The sequence below is a fragment of the Triticum dicoccoides genome, chromosome 1B, assembly GCF_002162155.2.
Source record: "Triticum dicoccoides isolate Atlit2015 ecotype Zavitan chromosome 1B, WEW_v2.0, whole genome shotgun sequence".
NCBI classification, from domain to species: domain Eukaryota; kingdom Viridiplantae; phylum Streptophyta; class Magnoliopsida; order Poales; family Poaceae; genus Triticum; species Triticum dicoccoides.
The window spans coordinates 325,843,648-325,862,648 of NC_041381.1; the positions used below are offsets into that span (position 1 = coordinate 325,843,648).

A 19,001-nucleotide genomic window follows, 5' to 3' on the forward strand; every position below is an offset into this window, starting at 1 on the left:
TCTGTTGGGGAACGTAGCAGAAATTCAAGATTTTCCTACAAGTCACCAAGATCTATCTATGGAGAAACTAGCAACGAGAGAGAAGGGGAGTGCATCTACATACCCTTGTAGATTGCTAAGCGGAAGCGTCCAAGAGAACGGGGTTGAAGGAGTCGTACTCATCATGATCCAAATCACCGGAGATCCTAGTGCCGAACGGACGGCACCTCCGCGTTCAACACACATGCAGCCCGGTGACGTCTCCCATTCCTTGATCCAGCAAGAAGAGAGGGGAGAGGTTGAGGAAGACTCCGTACAGCAGCACCACAATGGCATGGTGGTGATGGAGGAGCGTGGCAATCCATCAAGGCTTCGCCAAGCACCGCGAGAGACAAGGAGAAAGAGAGGTAGGGCTGCGCCAGGGAGAGGTGGAAACTCTTGTGTATGGCAGCCCCAGAACCTCAAGTATATATAGGGGAGAGGGAGGGGGTGCGCCCCCTCTAGGGTTCCCACCCCAAGGGGTGCGGCAGCCCCAAACCCATCTAGGGTGGCGGCCAAGGGGGGAGAGGGGAAACTTGCCCCCCAAGCAAGGTGGAGGAGCCCCCTCCCCAAACCCTAGGCACCTTAGGCCCTTGTGGGGGGGCGCACCAGCCCACCTGGGGCTGGTCCCCTCCCACACTTGGCCCATGCAGCCCTCTGGGGCCGATGGCCCCACTTGGTGGACCCCCGGGACCCTCCCGGTGGTCCCGGTACATTACTGACAACACCCGAAACTTTTCCGGTGACCAAAACAGGACTTCCCATATATAAATCTTTACCTCTGGACCATTCCGTAACTCCTCGTGATGTCCGGGATCTCATACGGGACTCTGAACAACATTCAGTAACCATGTATATCTATTCCTTATAACCCTAGTGTCATCGAACCTTAAGTGTGCAGACCCTACGGGTTCGGGAACCATGCAGACATGACCGAGACGTTCTCCGGTCAATAACCAACAGCAGGATCTGGATACCCATGTTGGCTCCCACATGTTCCACGATGATCTCATCGGATGAACCACGATGTCAAGGACTCAATCAATCCCGTATACAATTCCCTTTGTCTAGCGGTATTGTACTTGCCCGAGATTCGATCGTCGGTATGCCGATACCTTGTTCAATCTCGTTACTGGCAAGTCTCTTTACTCGTTCCGTAACACATCATCCTGTGATCAACCCCTTGGTCACATTGTGCACAATGTGATGATGTCCTACCGAGTGGGCCCAGAGATACCTCTCCGTCAACCGGAGTGACAAATCCCAGTCTCGATTCGTGCCAATCCAACAGACACTTTCGGAGATACCTGTAGTGCAACTTTATAGCCACCCAGTTACGTTGTGATGTTTGGTACACCCAAAGCATTCCTACGGTATCCGGGAGTTGCACAATCTCATGGTCTAAGGAAATGATACTTGACATTAGAAAAGCTTTAGCATACGAACTACACGATCTTTGTGCTAGGCTTAGGATTGGGTCTTGTCCATCACATCATTCTCCTAATGATGTGATCCCGTTATCAACGACATCCAATGTCCATGGTCAGGAAACCATAACCATCTATTGATCAACGAGCTAGTCAACTAGAGGCTTACTAGGGACATGGTGTTGTCTATGTACCCACACATGTATCTGAGTTTCCTATCAATACAATTATAGCATGGATAATAAACGATTATCATGAACAAGGAAATATAATAATAATAATTAATTTATTATTGCCTCTAGGGCATATTTCCAACAGTCTCCCACTTGCACTAGAGTCAATAATCTAGTTCACATCACCATGTGATTAACACTCATAGGTCACATCGCCATGTGACCAACATCCAAAGAGTTTACTAGTGTCTAAACTAGTTCACATCATCATGTGACTAAGACTCAATGAGTTCTGGGGTTTGATCATGTTTTGCTTGTGAGAGAGGTTTTAGTCAACGGGTCTGCAACATTCAAATCTGTATGTACTTCGCAAATCTCTAGGTCATATTGTAAATGCTGCTTCACGCTCCACTTGGAGCTATTCCAAATGGTTGCTCCACTATACGTATCTGTTTTGCTACTCAGAGTCATTCGGATAGGTGTTAAAGCTTGCATCGACGTAACCCTTTACGCCTAACTCTTTATCACCTCCATAATTGAGAAACATGTCCTTATTACTCCAAGGACAATTTTGACCGCTATCTGGTGATCCACTCCTTGATCACCTTTGTACCCTCTTGCCAGACATGTGGCAAGGCACACATCAGGTGCGGTATACAGCATAGCATACTATGGAGCCTACGTCTAAGCATAGGGGACGACCTTCGTCCTTTCTCTCTATTCTGCCGTGGTCGAGCTTTAAGTCTTAACTTCATACCTTACAACTCAGGCAAGAACTCCTTCTTTGACTGATCCATCTTGAACACCTTCAAGATCATGTCAAGGTATGTGCTCATTTGAAAGTACCATTAAGCGGTTTTTGATCTATCCTTATGGATCTTAATGCTCAATGTTCAAGTAGCTTAAACCAGGTTTTCCCTTGAAAAACTCCTTTCAAACAACCCTTTATGCTTTCCAGAAATTTTACATCATTTCGGACCAACAATATGTCATTCACATATACGTATCAGAAATGTTCTAGTGCTCCCACTCACTTTATTGTAAATACAAGTTTCTCATAAACTTTGTATAAACCCAAAATCTTTGATCATCTCATCAAAGTGTATATTCTGACTCCGAGATGCTTGCTCTAGTCCATGGAAGGATCGCTGGAGCTAGCATACCTTTTAGCATCCGTAGAATCGACAAAACCTTTCTGATTGTATCACATACAACCTTTCCTTACGAAAACTGGTAAGGAAACTCGTCTTGACATCCATCTGCCAGATTTCATAAATGCAGCTAATGCTAACATGATTCCGACGGACTTAAGCATCGCTACGGATGAGAAAATCTCATCGTAGTCAATTTCTTGAACTTGTGAAAAACTCTTTGCCACAAGTCGAGCTTCATAGACGGTGACATTTTCGTCCACGTCCGTCTTCTTCTTAAAGATCCATTTATCTCAATGGCTTGCCGATCATCGGGCAAGTCCACCAAAGTCCATGCTTTGTTCTGATACATGGATCCTATCTCGGATTTCATGGCTTCTAACCATTTGTCGGAATATGGGCCCACCATCGCTTCTCCATAGCTCGCAGGTTCATTGTTGTCTAGCAACATGACCTTCGAGACAGGATTACTGTACTACTCTGAAGTAGTACGCATCCTTGTCACCCTATGAGGTACGGTCGTGACTTGATCTGAAACTTCATGATCACTATCATAAGCTTCTACTTCAATTGGTGTGGGCTCCACAGGAACAACTTCCTGTGCCCTGCTACACACTAGTTGAAGTGACGGTTCAATAACCTCATCAAGTCTCCACCATGCTCCCACTCAACTTTCTGAGACAAACTTTTCCTCGAGAAAGGACCCGATTCAAGAAACAATCCCTATTGCTTTCGGATCTGAATTAGGAGGTATACCCAACTGTTTTGGGTGTCCTATGAAGATGCATTTTATCCGCTTTGGGTTCGAGCTTATCAACCTGAAACTTTTTCACATAAGCGTCGCAGCCCCAAACTTTTAAGAAACGACAACTTAGGTTTCTCTAGTTCAAACGGTGTCGTCTCAACGGAATTACGTGGTGCCCTATTAAAGTGAGTGCGGTTGTCTCTAATGCCTAACCCATGAATGATAATGGTAATTTGATAAGAGACATCATGGTACGCACCATATCCAATAGGGTGCAACTATGATGTTCGGACACACCATCACGCTATGGTGTTCCAAGCGGTATTAATTGTGAAACAATTTCCACAATGTCTTAATTGCGTGCCAAAGCTCGTAACTCAGATACTCATCTCTATGATCATATCATAGACATTTTATCCTCTTGTCACGATGATCTTCAACTTCACTCTGAAATTACTTGAACCATTCAATAATTCAGACTTGTGTTTCATCAAGTAAATATACTCAGTAACTACTCAAATCATCCATGAAGTAAGAACATAATGATATCCACTGCGTGCCTCAGCACTCATTGGACTGCACACATCAAAATGTATTACTTCCAACAAGTTGCTTTCTTGTTCCATTTTACTGAAAACGAGGCTTTCAGTCATCTTGCCCATGTCGTATGATTTGCATGTCTCAAGTGATTCAAAATCAAGTGAGTCCAAACGGTCCATTTGCATGGAGTTTCTTCATGCATATACACAAATAGACATGGTTCGCATGTCTCAAACTTTTCAAAAACGAGTGAGTCCAAAGATCCATCAACATGGAGCTTTTTCATGCGTTTTATACCAATATGACTTACATGGCAGTGCCACTAGTAGGTGGTAATATCATTACTATCTTATATCTTTTGGCATGAACATGTGTATCACTACGATCGAGATTCAATAAACCATTCATTTTAGGTGCAAGACCATTGAAGGTACTATTCAAATAAACAGAGTAACCATTATTCTCCTTAAATGAATAACCGTATTGCGATAGACATAATCCAATCATGTCTATGCTCAACGCAAACACCAAATAACAATTATTTAGGTTTAACACCAATCTCGATGGTAGAGGGAGCGTGCGATGCTTGGTCACATCAACCTTGGAAACACTTCCAACACATATCGTCAGCTCACCTTTAGCTAGTCTCCGTTTATTCCGTAGCTTTTATTTTGAGTTACCAACACTTAGCAACCGAACCGGTATCTAATACCCTGGTGCTACTAGGAGTACTAGTAAAGTACACATTAACATAATGTATATCCAATATACTTCTATCGACCTTGCCAGCCTTCTCATCTACCAAGTATCTGGGGTAATTCCGCTCTAGTGACTGTTCCCCTTATCACAGAAGCACTTAGTCTCGGGTTTGGGTTCAACCTTGGGTCTCTTCACTAGAGCAGCAGCTGATTTTTTGTTTCATGAAGTATCCCTTCTTGCCCTTGCCCTTCTTGAAACTAGTGGTTTCACTAACCATCAACAATTGATGCTCCTTCTTGATTTCTACTTTTGTGGTGTCAAACATTGCGAATATTTCAAGGATCATCATATCTATCCCTGATATGTTATAGTTCATCACAAAGCTCTAGCAGCTTGGTGACAATGACTTTGGAGAAACATCTCTATCTCATCTGGAAGATCAACTCCCACTCGATTCAAGGGATTGTTGTACTCAGAAAATCTGAGCACAAGCTCAACGATTGAGCTTTTTTCCGTTAGTTTGCAGGCTAAGAGACTCGTCGGAGGTCTTATACCTCTTGACGTGGGCACGAGCCTGAAATCCCAATTTCAGCACTCGAAACATCTCATAAGTTTCGCGACGTTTCGAAATCGTCTTCGGTGCCTCAACTCTAAACCGTTTAACATTACTGAACTATCACGTAGTTATCAAAACGTGTATGTTAGATGTTCGCAACATCCACAGACGACGTTCGAGGTTCAGCACACCGAGCGGTGCATTAAGGACATAAGCCTTCTACGAAGCAATGAGGACAATCCTCAGTTTACGGACCTAGTCCGCATAATCGCTACTATCAACTTTCAACTAAATTTTTTCTCTAGGAACATATCTGAAATAGTAGAACTAAAGCGCGAGCATTACGACATAATTTGCAAAGACATTTTGACTATGTTCAGGATAATTGAGTTCATCTTATGAACTCCCACTCAGATAGACACCCCTCTAGTCATCTAAGTGATTACATGATCCGGGTCAACTAGGCCGTGCCCGATCATCACGTGAGACGGACTAGTCAATGTCGGTGAACATCTTCATGTTGATCGTATCTTCTATACGACTCATGCTCGACCTTTCGGTCTTCCGTGTTCCGAGGCCATGTCTGTACATGTTAGGCTCGTCAAGTCAACCTAAGTGTATTGCGTATGTAAATCTGGCTTACACCCGTTGTATTCGAACGTTAGAATCTATCACACCCTATCATCACGTGGTGCTTCGAAACAACGAACCTTCGCAACGGTGCACAGTTAGGGGGAACACTTTTCTTGAAATTATTTCGAGGGATCATCTTATTTAAGCTACCGTCGTTCTAAGCAAATAAGATGTAAAACATGATAAACATCACATGCAATCAAATAGTGACATGATATGGCCAATATTATATTGCTCCTTTGATCTCCAGCTTCGGGGCGCCATGATCATCTTTGTCACCGGCATGACACCATGATCTCCATCATCATGATCTCCATCATCGTGTCTTCATGAAGTTGTCACGCCAACGACTACTTCTACTTCTATGGCTAACGCGTTTAGCAAAAAGTAAGTAATTTACATGGAGTTCTTCAATGACACGCAGGTCATACAAAAATAAAGACAACTCCTATGGCTCCTGCCGGTTGTCATACTCATCGACATGCAAGTCGTGATTCCTATTATAAGAACATGATCATCTCATACATCACATATATCATTCATCACATCCTTTGGCCATATCACATCATAAACACTTGCTGCAAAAACAAGTTAGACGTCCTCTAATTGTTGTTGCAAGTTTTTTTACGTGGCTTCTATAGGTGTTCTAGCAAGAACGTTTCTTACCTACGTAAAACCACAACGTGATATGCCAATTTCTATTTACCCATCATAAGGACCCTTTTCATCGAATCCGCTCCAACTAAAGTGGGAGAGATAGACACCCGCTAGCCACCTTATGCAACTAGTGCATGTCAGTCAGTGGAACCTGTCTCACGTAAGCGTACGTGTAAGGTCGGTCCGGGCCGCTTCATCCCACGATGCCGCCGAAGCAAGATAAGACTAGTAGTGGCAAGAAAATTAACAACATCTACGCCCACAACTGCTTTGTGTTCTACTCATGCATAGTAACTACGCATAGACCTAACTCTGATACCACTGTTGGGGAACGTAGCAGAAATTCAAGATTTTCCTACGAGTCACCAAGATCTATCTATGGAGAAACTAGCAACGAGAGAGAAGGGGAGTGCATCTACATACCTTTGTAGATCGCTAAGCGGAAGCGTTCAAGAGAACGGGGTTGAAGGAGTCGTACTCATCGTGATCCAAATCACCGAAGATCCTAGTGCCGAACGGACGGCACCTCCGCGTTCAACACACGTGCAGCCCGGTGACGTCTCCCATGCCTTGGTCCAGCAAGAAGAGAGGGAGAGATTGAGGAAGACTCTGTCCAGCAGCAGCACAACGGCATGGTGGTGATGGAGGAGCGTGGCAATCCAGCAGGGCTTCGCCAAGCACCGCGAGAGACAAGGAGAAAGAGAGGTAGGGCTGCACCAGGGAGAGGTGGAAACTCTTGTGTATGGCAGCCCCAGAACCTCAAGTATATATAGGGGAGAGGGAGGGGGTGCGCCCCCTCTAGGGTTCCCACCCCAAGGGGTGCGGCAGCCCCAAACCCATCTAGGGTGGCGGCCAAGGGGGGGAGGGGAAACTTGCCCCCCTAGCAAGGTGGAGGAGCCCCCTCCCCAAACCCTAGGCGCCTTGGGCCCTTGTGGGGGGGCGCACCAGCCCACCTGGGGCTGGTCCCCTCCCACACTTGGCCCATGCAGCCCTCTAGGGCCGGTGGCCCCACTTGGTGGACCCCCGGGACCCTCTCGGTGGTCCCGGTACATTACCGACAACACCCGAAACTTTTCTGGTGACCAAAACAGGACTTCCCATATATAAATCTTTACCTCCGAACCATTCCGGAACTCCTCGTGACGTCCGAGATCTCATCCGGACTTCGGACAACATTCGATAACCACGTATATCTATTCCTTATAACCCTAGCGTCATCAAACCTTAAGTTTGTAGACCCTACGGGTTCGGGAACCATGCAGACATGACCGAGACGTTCTCCGGTCAATAACCAACAACGTGATCTGGATACCCATGTTGGCTCCCACATGTTCCACGATGATCTCATCGGATGAACCACGATGTCAAGGACTCAATCAATCCCGTATACAATTCCCTTTGTCTAACGGTATTGTACTTGCCCGAGATTCGATCGTTGGTATGCCGATACCTTGTTCAATCTCGTTACCGGCAAGTCTCTTTACTCGTTCCGTAACACATCATCCCGTGATCAACCCCTTGGTCACATTGTGCACATTATGATGATGTCCTACCAAGTGGGCCCAGAGATACCTCTCCGTCAACCGAAGTGACAAATCCCAGTCTCGATTCGTGCCAACCCAACAAACACTTTCGAAGATACCTGTAGTGCACCTTTATAGCCACCCAGTTACGTTGTGACGTTTGGTACACCCAAAGCATTCCTACGGTATCCGGGAGTTGCACAATCTCATGGTCTAAGGAAATGATACTTGACATTAGAAAAGCTTTAGCATACGAACTACACGATCTTTGTGCTAGGCTTAGGATTGGGTCTTGTCCATCACATCATTCTCCTAATGATGTGATCCCGTTATCAACGACATCCAATGTCCATGGTCAGGAAACCGTAACCATCTCTTGATCAATGAGCTAGTCAACTAGAGGCTTACTAGGGACATGGTGTTGTCTATGTACCCACACATGTATCTGAGTTTCCTATCAATACAGTTATAGCATGGATAATAAACGATTATCATGAACAAGGAAATATAATAATAGTAATAACTAATTTATTATTGCCTCTAGGGCATATTTCCAACATGATCATGTTTTGCTCGTGAGAGAAGCTTAGTCAACGGGTCTGTCACATTCAGAGCCGTATGTATTTTGCAAATATTCTATGTCTACAATGCTTTGCACGGAGCTACTCTAGCTGATTGCTCCCACTTTCAATATGTATCCAGATCGAGACTTAGAGTCATCTGGATCAGTGCCAAAACTTGTATTGACGTAACCCTTTACGATGAACCTTTTGTCACCTCCATAATCGAGAAACATATCCTTATTCCACTAAGGATAATTTTGACCAATGTCCAGTGATCTACTCCTAGATCACTATTGTACTCCCTTGCCAAACCAGGGCAGAGTATACAATAGGTCTGGACCATAACATGGCATACTTTTATAGAACCTATGACTGATGCATAGGGAATGACTTTCATTCTCTTTCTATTTTCTACCGTGGTCGGGATTTGAGTCTTACTCAACTTCACACCTTGGAACACAGGCAAGAACTCCTTCTTTGACTATTCCATTTTGAACCACTTCAAAATCTTTATCAAGGTATGTACTCATTGAAATTTTTTATCAAGTGTCTTGATCTATCTCAATAGATCTTGATGCTCAATATGTAAGTAGCTTTACTGAGGTCTTTCTTTTTTTAAAAATCTCTTATTCAAGTATCCTTTTATGCTATCCAGAAATTCTATATCATTTCCAAACAACAATATGTCATCTACATATAGTATTTAGAAATGCTACAGGGCTCCCACTCACTTTCTTGTAAATACAGGCTTCTCCAAAAGTCTGTATAAAACCATATGCTTTGATCAACTCATCAAAGTGTATATTCCAACTCCGAGATGCTTGCACCAGTCCATAGATGGATCGCTGGAGCATGCACACTTTGTTAGCACCTTTAGGATTGACAAACCTTCTGGTTGTATCATATACAACTCTTCTTTAATAAATCCATTAAGGAATGTAGTTTTGACATCCATTTGCCAAATTTCATAAAATGTGGCAATTGCTAACATGATTCGGACAGACTTAAGCATCGCTACAGTTAAGAAAATCTCATTGTAGTTAACACCTTGAATTTGTCGAAAACCTTTTTGCGACAAGTCGAGCTTTGTAGATAGTAACACTACTATCAACGTACGTCTTCCTCTTAAAGATCCATTTATACAATATGGCTTGCCGATCATCGGGCAACTCCACCAAAGTCCACACTTTGTTCTCATACATGGATCCCATCTCAGATTTCATGGCCTCAAGCCATTTCGCGGAATCTGGGCTCATCATCGCTTCATCATAGTTCGTAGGTTTATCATGGTCTGGTAACATGACTTTCAAAACAGGATTACCGTACCACTCTGGTGCGGACCGTACTCTGGAAGACCTACGAGGTTCTGTAGTAACTTGATCTGAAGTTTCATGATCATTATCATTAGCTTCCTCACTAATTGGTGTAGGAATCACTGGGACTGATTTCTGTGATGAACTACTTTCCAATTCTGGAGAAGGTACAAATTACCTTATCAAGCTCTACTTTCCTCCCACTCACTTCAGAAACTCCTTCTCTAGAAAGGATCCATTCTTAGCAATGAATGTTTTGCCTTCAGATCTGTGATAGAAGGTGTACCCAACAGTTTCCTTTGGGTATTCTATGAAGAGCACTTCTCCGATTTGGGTTCGAGCTTATCAGGTTGAAAACCTTTTTCATATAAGCATCGCAACTCCAAACTTTAAGAAACGACAGCTTAGGTTTACTGCTAAACCATAGTTCGTACGGTGTCGTCTCAACAGATTTAGATGGTGCCCTATTAAACGTGAATGCAGCTGTCTCTAATGCATAACCCAAAAACGATAGTGGTAAACCGATAAGAGACATCATAGATCGCACCATATCTAGTAAAGTACGATTACGACGTTCGGACACACCATTACATTATGGTGTTCCAGGTGGCGTGAGTTGCGAAACTATTTCACATTGTTTCAAATGAAGACCAAACTCGTAACTCAAATATTCATCTCCACGATCAGATAGCAGAAACTTTATTTTCTTGTTATGAAGATTTTCCACTTCACTATGAAATTCTTTGAACCTTTCAACTATTTCAGACTTATATTTCATCAAGTAGATATACCCATATCTGCTCAAATCATCTGTGAAGGTCAGAAAATAATGATACCCGCCACGAGCCTTAATACTTATTGGTCTGCATACATCAGTATATATTATTTCCAATAAGTCAGTAGCTTGTTCCATTTTTCCGGAGAACGGAGTTTTTGTCATCTTGCCCATGAGGCATGGTTCGCAAGCATCAAGTGATTCATAATCAAGTGATTCCAAAATCCCATCAGCATGGAGTTTCTTCATGCGCTTTACACCAATATGACCTAAACGGCAGTGCCACTAATAGGTTGCACTATCATTATTAACTTTGCATCTTTTGGCATCAATATTATGAATATGTGTATCACTACGATCTAGATCCAACAAACTATTTTCATTGGGTGTATGATCATTGAAGGTTTTATTCATGTAAATAGAACAACAATTATTCTCTGACTTTAAATGAATAACCTTATTGCAATAAACATGATCAAATCATATTCATGCGCAACGCAAACACCAAATAACATTTATTTAGGTTTAACACACTAATCCCGAAAGTATAGGGAGTGTGCGATGATGATCATATCAATCTTGGAACTACTTCCAACATTCATCGTCACTTCCCCTTCAACTAGTCTCTGTTTATTCTGTAACTCCTGTTTCGAGATACTAATCTTAGCAACCGAACAAGTATCAAATACTCAGGGGCTACTATAAACACTAGTAAGGCACACATCAATAACCTGTATATCAAATATACCCTTGTTCACTTTGCCATCCTTCTTATCCACCAAATATTCAGGGCATTTCCGCTTCCAATGACCATTTTCTTTGCAGTGTAAGCACTCAGTTTCAGGCTTTGGTCCAGCTTTAGTCTTCTTCACGGGAGTGACAACTTGTTTGACATTCTACTTGAAGTTTCCCTTTCTTTCCCTTTGCCTCTTTTTTGAAACTAGTGGTATTGCCAATCATCAACACTTGATGCTCTTTCTTGATTTCTACCTTCGTCGATTTCAACATCATGAAGAGCTCGGGAATCGTTTTCGTCATCCCTTGCATACTATAGTTCATCATGAAGTTCTAGTAACTTAGTGATGGTGACTAGAGAATTCTGCCAATCACTATCTTATCTGGAAGATTAACTCCCACTTGATTCAAGCGATTGAAGTACCCAGACAATCAGAGCACATGCTCGCTAGTTGAGCGATTCTCCTCCATCTTTTAGCTATAGAACTTGTTGGAGACTTCATATTTCTCAACTCGGGTATTTGCTGGAAATATTAACTTCAACTCCTGGAACATCTCATATGGTCCATGACGTTCAAAACGTCTTTGAAGTCCCGATTCTAAGCCGTTTAAGCATGGTGCACTAAACTATCAAGTAGTCATCATTTTGAGCTAGCCAAACGTTCATAACGTCTGCATCTGCTCCTGCAATAGGTTTGTCACCTAGCGGTGCTTCAAGGACATAATTCTCCTGTGCAGCAATGAGGATAAACCTCTGATTACGGATCCAATCCGCATCATTGCTACTAACATTTTTCAACACAATTTTCTCTAGGAACATATCAAAATAAACATACGAAAGCAACAATGCGAGCTATTGATCTACAACAAACATAGACAAGCAAAATACTATCAGGTACTAAGTTCATGATAAATTTAAGTTCAATTAATCATATTTCTTAAGAACTCCACTTAGATAAACATCTCTCTAGTCATCTAAGTGATCACGTGATCCAAATCAACTAAACCATGTCCGATCATCACATGAGATGGAGTAGTTTCAATGGTGAACATCACTATGTTGATCATATCTACTATATGATTCACGTTCGACCTTTCGGTCTCTGTGTTCCGAGGCCATATCTGTATATGCTAGGCTCGTCAAGTTTAACCTGAGTATTCCGCGTGTGCAACTGTTTTGCACCCGTTGTATTTGAACGTAGAGCCTATCACACCCGATCATCACGTGGTGTCTCAGCACGAAGAACTTTCACAACGGTGCATACTCAGGGAGAACACTTCTTGATAATTTAGTGAGAGATCATCTTAAAATGCTACCGTCAATCAAAGCAAGATAAGATGCATAAAGGATAAACATCACATGCAATCAATATAAGTGATATGATATGGCCATCATCATCTTGTGCTTGTGATCTCCATCTCCGAAGCATTGTCGTGATCACCATCGTCACCGGCGCGACACCTTGATCTCCATCGTAGCATGGTTGTCGTTACGCCATCTATTGCTTCTACGACTATCGCTACCGCTTAGTGATAAAGTAAAGCAATTACAGCGTGTTTGAATTTCATACAATAAAACAACAACCATATGGCTCCTGCCAGTTGCCGATAACTTCGGTTACAAAACATGATCATCTCATACAATAAAATATAGCATCACGTCTTGACCATATCACATCACAACATGCCCTGCAAAAATAAGTTAGACGTCCTCTACTTTGTTGTTGCAAGTTTTATGTGGATGCTACGGGCTGAACAAGAACCGTTTTTACCTACGCATCAAAACCACAACGATAGTTCGTCAAGTTAGTGTTGTTTTAACCTTCGCAAGGACCAGGCGTAGCCACACTCGGTTCAACTAAAGTGAGAGAGACAGACACCCGCCAGCCACCTTTAAGCACGAATGCTCGTAATGGTGAAACCAGTCTCGCGTAAGCGTACGCGTAATGTCGGTCCGAACCGCTTCATCTCACAATACCGCTGAACCAAAGTATGACATGCTGGTAAGAAGTATGACTTGTATCGCCCACAACTCACTTGTGTTCTACTCGTGCATTTGACATATCCACATAAAACCAGGCTCGGATGCCACTGTTGGGGAACGTAGTAATTTCAAAAAAAATCCTACGCACACGCAAGATCATGGTGATGCATAGCAACGAGAGGGGAGAGTGTTGTCCACGTACCCTCGTAGACCGTAAGCGGAAGCGTTATGATAACGCGGTTGATGTAGTCGTACGTCTTCACGATCCGACCGATCCGAGTACCGAACGTACGACACCTCCGAGTTCAGCACACGTTCAGCTCGATGACGATCCCCGGACTCCGATCCAGCAGGGTGTCGGGGATGAGTTCCGTCAGCACGACGACGTGGTGACGATGATGATGTTCTACCGATGCCGGGCTTCGCCTAAGCACCGCAACGATATGACTGAGGTGGAATATGGTGGAGGGGGGCACCGCACACGGCTAAGGAACGATCACGATGATCAACTTGCGTGTCATGGGGTGCCCCCTGCCCCCGTATATAAATGAGCAAGGGGAGGAGGAGGCTCACCCAAGGGGGGAGTCCTACTCCCACCGGGAGTAGGACTCCTCCTTTCCTAGTAGGAGTAGGAGAGAAGGAAGGGGAAGAGAGAAGGGAAGGAAGGAGGGGGTGCGCCCCCCCTAGTCCAATTCGGACTAGGCCTTGGGGGGACGCGCGACCTGCCCTAGGCAGCCCCTCTCTCTTCCCCGTATGGCCCAATAAGGCCCAATACTTCTCCCCGGCGAATTCCGTAACTCTCTGGTATTCCGATAAATACCCGAATCACTCGGAACCTTTCCGAAGTCCGAATATAGTCGTCCAATATATCGATCTTTACGTCTCGACCATTTCGAAACTCCTCGTCATGTCCCCGATCTCATTCGGGACTCCGAACTTCTTCGGTACATCAAAACTCATAAACTCATAATAAAACTGTCATCGTAACGTTAAGCGTGCGGACCCTACGGGTTCGAGAACTATGTAGACATGACCTACACTGTTTCCGGTCAATAACCAAGAGCGGAACCTGGATGCTCATATTGGCTCCTACATATTCTACGAAGATCTTTATCGGTCAAACCACATAACAACATACGTTGTTCCCTTTGTCATTGGTATGTTACTTCCCGAGATTCGATCGTCGGTATCTCAATACCTAGTTCAATCTCGTTACCGGCAAGTCTCTTTACTCGTTACATAATACATCATTCCGTAACCAACTCATTGGCCACATTGCTTGCAAGGCTTATAGTGATGGGCATTACCGAGAGGGCCCAGAGATACCTCTCCGACAATCGGAGTGACAAAACCTAATTTCGAAATACACCAACTCAACATATACCATTGAAGACACCTGTAGAGCTCCTTTATAATCACCCAGTTACGTTGTGACATTTGGTAGCACACAAAGTGTTCCTCCGATAAACGGGAGTTGCATAATCTCATAGTTGTAGGAACATATATAAGTCATGAAGAAGCAATAGCAACATACTAAACGATCAAGTGCTAAGCTAACAGAATGGGTCAAGTCAATCACATCATTCTCCTAATGATGTGATCCCGTTAATCAAATGACAGCTCATGTCTATGGTTAGGAAACTTAACCATCTTTGATTAACGAGCTAGTCAAGTAGAGGCATACTAGTGACACTATGTTTGTCTATGTATTCACACATGTATTATGTTTCCCGTTAATACAATTCTAGCATGAATAATAAACATTTATCATGAAATAAGGAAATAAATAATAACTTTATTATTGCCTTTAGGGCATATTTCCTTCACCAGCGTGGTTCCTCTCGATCTCCTCTCCTGCATCTTGACGCAGTTGTGTCATCATCGTCGTCGTTCATCTTGGCCTCCTCTCCTGGATCCTACTGCACTGACGCTGCCATGACGCATACGCTGTATTTCTTCTTCTATGTCCTCCGTCTCAGGGCCTTTGCCTATTCCTCTTGACCTCCTTGCTCGCGTCTTACTACACCGGAGTCGTCTCCGGGGTCGTTCATCTTAACCTCCTCTCCCTTGTCCTATTGCACTAACGCCGCCATGGCTTGCGCACTGCATTTCTCCTCGTATGTCCTCTGTCTCCACGCGAACTTTCTCTGCAGTGACGACACTAACAACTAGTTCGCCGCGCCGTCAACGGGGTCTCTCGCACACGACTACGTGCTCGTTGTATCAGACATGACACCACGGCCACTAGAGTCGCCATGGTCTGTCACGCACTGCATTTCTCCTCTCCCGTCCTCTGCCTCAGCGCTCCTCCGCACAGACTTTCTCTGCGGCGAAGACGATAGCAACTAGTTCGCTGTGATGCCAACAGGAACGCTCGCCTGCGACTTCGTGCTCGTCATGTTGGGCGCGGCTCCGTAGTCACGGTCCACCACAGTCGCATGACACTCTAGTGTAACTTTGTGTGTTAAGTGCAAGTGCTAGCTCTTAATCATACCCTCTGTATGTAAACAAAAAACGTGTGAGTTGAGATAATGCAAACAGAAAGCATGTAGTTATGTGAGTCCAGATAATGCAAGACACCAAACAACATGTCAATACCCATTCCCTAAAAGCGAACCAATCTGTGGTTGGATGATTAGCGGGACAGTGATATCCGCAGCCCAACAGGGTTCAAATCTTGGTGCTCGCATTATTTCTGCATTTATTTCAGAAATTTCCGGCGATGGGCTTTTAGTGGGGGGAGACGTTCCCGTCGACGACGAGGCACCTACGATGATTTCGTAAATTTCAAGATGGCATGCCGGCTCAGTCTCTCGGTGGATGTGTTTATAGGGATGAGTGTATGGCGTATGTATGAGTGCTTGCGTATGTACTCATGTTAAAAAAACGGACTCCCTAATGCAAGAAGTTTAGATGCCGGACCAAATAATGTGCAGATGTTATTTTTTCTTGTTTTCCCTCGTGCAGGCGCAACCGAGACATATATGCGATGCACGCAAACGGAACTGCTCTACGCACGCAAAAGTGCAACCAAACCCGCCCCAAATGTTCCTCCCCCGTCCTCACCTCGCGTATACTCCTCTCGGCTGAAAGCGCGCCGCCGACGACGCCTGCCAGCACGCCGACGCGGACCCGGCGGCCCCTTCCTCCACCCTACGCGGACCCTGTTCGCCACGAGGGCCATCCCGGCGGCTCTGGTTTCCATCCTGCGCCCCCTCAGTTCCTACCGCCGCCGAAGCAGATCCTCCCGCAGGCCCCCTTCTCCGTCGCAACCGACATTCTCTCCGGTAAAAATTTCTTCCACTTCACCCCTCTCCCTTTGTCCCCCTAGGTCAGGATGCAAGCGGGGCGGGTTGCGGTCATCCCGCATCCCGCACTCCAGCTCGCGAGCAGCTACCCGGGAGACGCGGGTTGCCGTACGCGGGCTGTCGCCACGCCGCTAGCCCGCAAGTAGCAAGGATACCATACGTTACGCTCTGTAAGAACTTAGTACATCAGGAAGGAAGAGTGGTGCTATACGGAGTTGCCCAAATAATAAGATTGGTTAGTCACCGGTATTTGCTAATTAGCGGAGGTAATCGTGTGCATGACGTGAATCATGACAAGGGTGTGCATCTTTCTGACGAATCTGTATGCATGCATTTGTGAGCAGTATGTATATTTCCATCTTCTAGCTGCACATATCACACGAGGAGTCCAGTATGGTTTCATTTCAGGAGATGGAACGTGCATGAGTTGGAGCATGCAGCAGGATTTTTTTCTTTTTTTGAGTTGCATGCAGCAGAATTTTTTAGAAACTCCAGCAAAGGCCGATGTTAGGCTTAAACGGCCAATCTCTCTGAATATAAATTGAGAGGACGCTGGCATATACTGACAGATATGGGCACATGCGGGCTTCATGGGACAGCCGTTAAATCCTAAGTTATGCAGTGTGCCGCTGGTGCCCACTTTGACTGTGTTTAGCGGGGTGGCCTTTGCGGACTGCCCGCGCCGGTTGCAACCTGACTCCCAAGGTTTCACTGTCGAGCATCTATGGTGATCTCACCATGCCTGCGGCCAAGAAGTCTTTGAAGAAAACCTTACTTTCTATTGTCATGTCCTAATTCATGACGGAGTTTATTTTGGCATGAACACTTGCATGCAAATGACTTTAATCCTCGCTCTTTTGGTAATTGGTTCAACTAGTTGTGAGCATGTAAAAGATTCTGAATTAGTAATCTATGGTAATGGCAATAAACTAATGATTAATTTCATTGGTGACGCTAGACTGATGGTATGTTGTTTTTTGATAGGGACCTGGCCCTTGGAGTATAGTAGGATTGGACGAGCCTTCACTGTTGTGGGATCCCGTTAGAGTTTATCGTCCCCGAGTGAACCACCATCCTCGTCTCTGCCTCCTCCAACCCCAGCTCCGTCACCTTCCTAGCCTGCAGTATCAACCATGAAACAGCGGCGGGGGTCCCTTGATATCCGTCAGATGTTCTTCAGCTATTTCAAATCAATTGCAAAATTCAAGGGGTGGCAGTCTAGTCCATTGATCCCCGTGGAAGACGCCACGTTACCACTAATTCACAGAGCTTTGGATCAGTTTAGGCATGCGTTCTTTGCGGACCCCCCACCAGACGAAGGCAGTGTATACTCCCTGAAGTGTATTCGCACCAATGGTAATCTGGAGGACTATACAGACACTTCACACTGTAGGTTCACTGAGATTCTTGGTACATGGTACTCAGGGGACGACAAGGAGAAAAAAATTACTGATCTGCTCTCATATCTCGAAATAGTAAGTGCTTTCTGTTGTTCGAATATATATGATAGTTCAAACTAGCGAGTTTCTATATTGAGCTCCTTGGAATAAAATCAATGGGCCATTTTGTTTACCTAGTATTGATGTTGTATGCAGATGTGGAAATTAGATTGTAAGAGAATGTATGTCACATATTTTGGTGGTGATGAATATTCAGGTCCTGACACGGATTTCATGGATGTTGTGTTGTCCTTTGTGCCGGAAAGTAATGTTTCGGCAACCACTTCTAAGGTTCTTAGCTTTGCACTTTTACTTCATGGTTGTATATGTACATTACCAACCAGATTCACTTACAATCTTATGGTACTTCAATTAACAGGGAAGTTTTTGGAATGTTGATGACACTGGTCCATGTGGGCCATGTTCAGGAATTTATTATGATCTCATTGGAAACAGGAATCCTGATACTCCTGTAGTTCTGAATGACCCTACGTGTCCTCTGCTTTTGAATCTTGTATTTATTCAGGTTAGTTGGTAATGGTTATTAAGTGTTTTATGCATAAACGATGCTCTTGTTAAATCTCTTGACATACTGAATATGTTATTTTAATTTCTATATCGATAATTGCGCTTAAGTAAATTGTTGTTTATTATTTGTTACTTTGGCATCGTGTCTTCAAGCATGTTATTTTTCTTTATTGATGTTGACTGTTATTTTTCCGCCTAACATGCTGTGTTTCTTTATTACATGTTTTTTGTGAT

General features: G+C 44.2%; 1 protein-coding gene across 1 annotated transcript; it reads left to right on the top strand.

The window, feature by feature from the left end:
* The first annotated feature begins 16,523 nt into the window (after positions 1-16,523).
* On the top strand, positions 16,524-18,805 carry LOC119304688 (alanine--tRNA ligase-like). The gene is made up of 4 exons (XM_037581610.1): positions 16,524-16,779; positions 17,785-18,275; positions 18,396-18,530; positions 18,619-18,805. Exons 2-4 carry the CDS (start codon positions 17,934-17,936, stop codon positions 18,775-18,777), a joined length of 636 nt encoding a protein of 211 aa, XP_037437507.1. The 5' UTR covers positions 16,524-16,779; positions 17,785-17,933; the 3' UTR covers positions 18,778-18,805.
* The last annotated feature ends 196 nt before the right edge of the window (positions 18,806-19,001 follow it).

Bases quoted from the DNA above. Each gene is read 5' to 3' on its own strand.
- LOC119304688 (XM_037581610.1), top strand. From the start codon at position 17,934: ATGAAACAGCGGCGGGGGTCCCTTGATATCCGTCAGATGTTCTTCAGC. The intron at 18,276-18,395 runs GTAAGTGCTTTC...TGTTGTATGCAG, and splicing joins TGCTCTCATATCTCGAAATA to ATGTGGAAATTAGATTGTAA. The intron at 18,531-18,618 runs GTTCTTAGCTTT...TTCAATTAACAG, and splicing joins TTTCGGCAACCACTTCTAAG to GGAAGTTTTTGGAATGTTGA.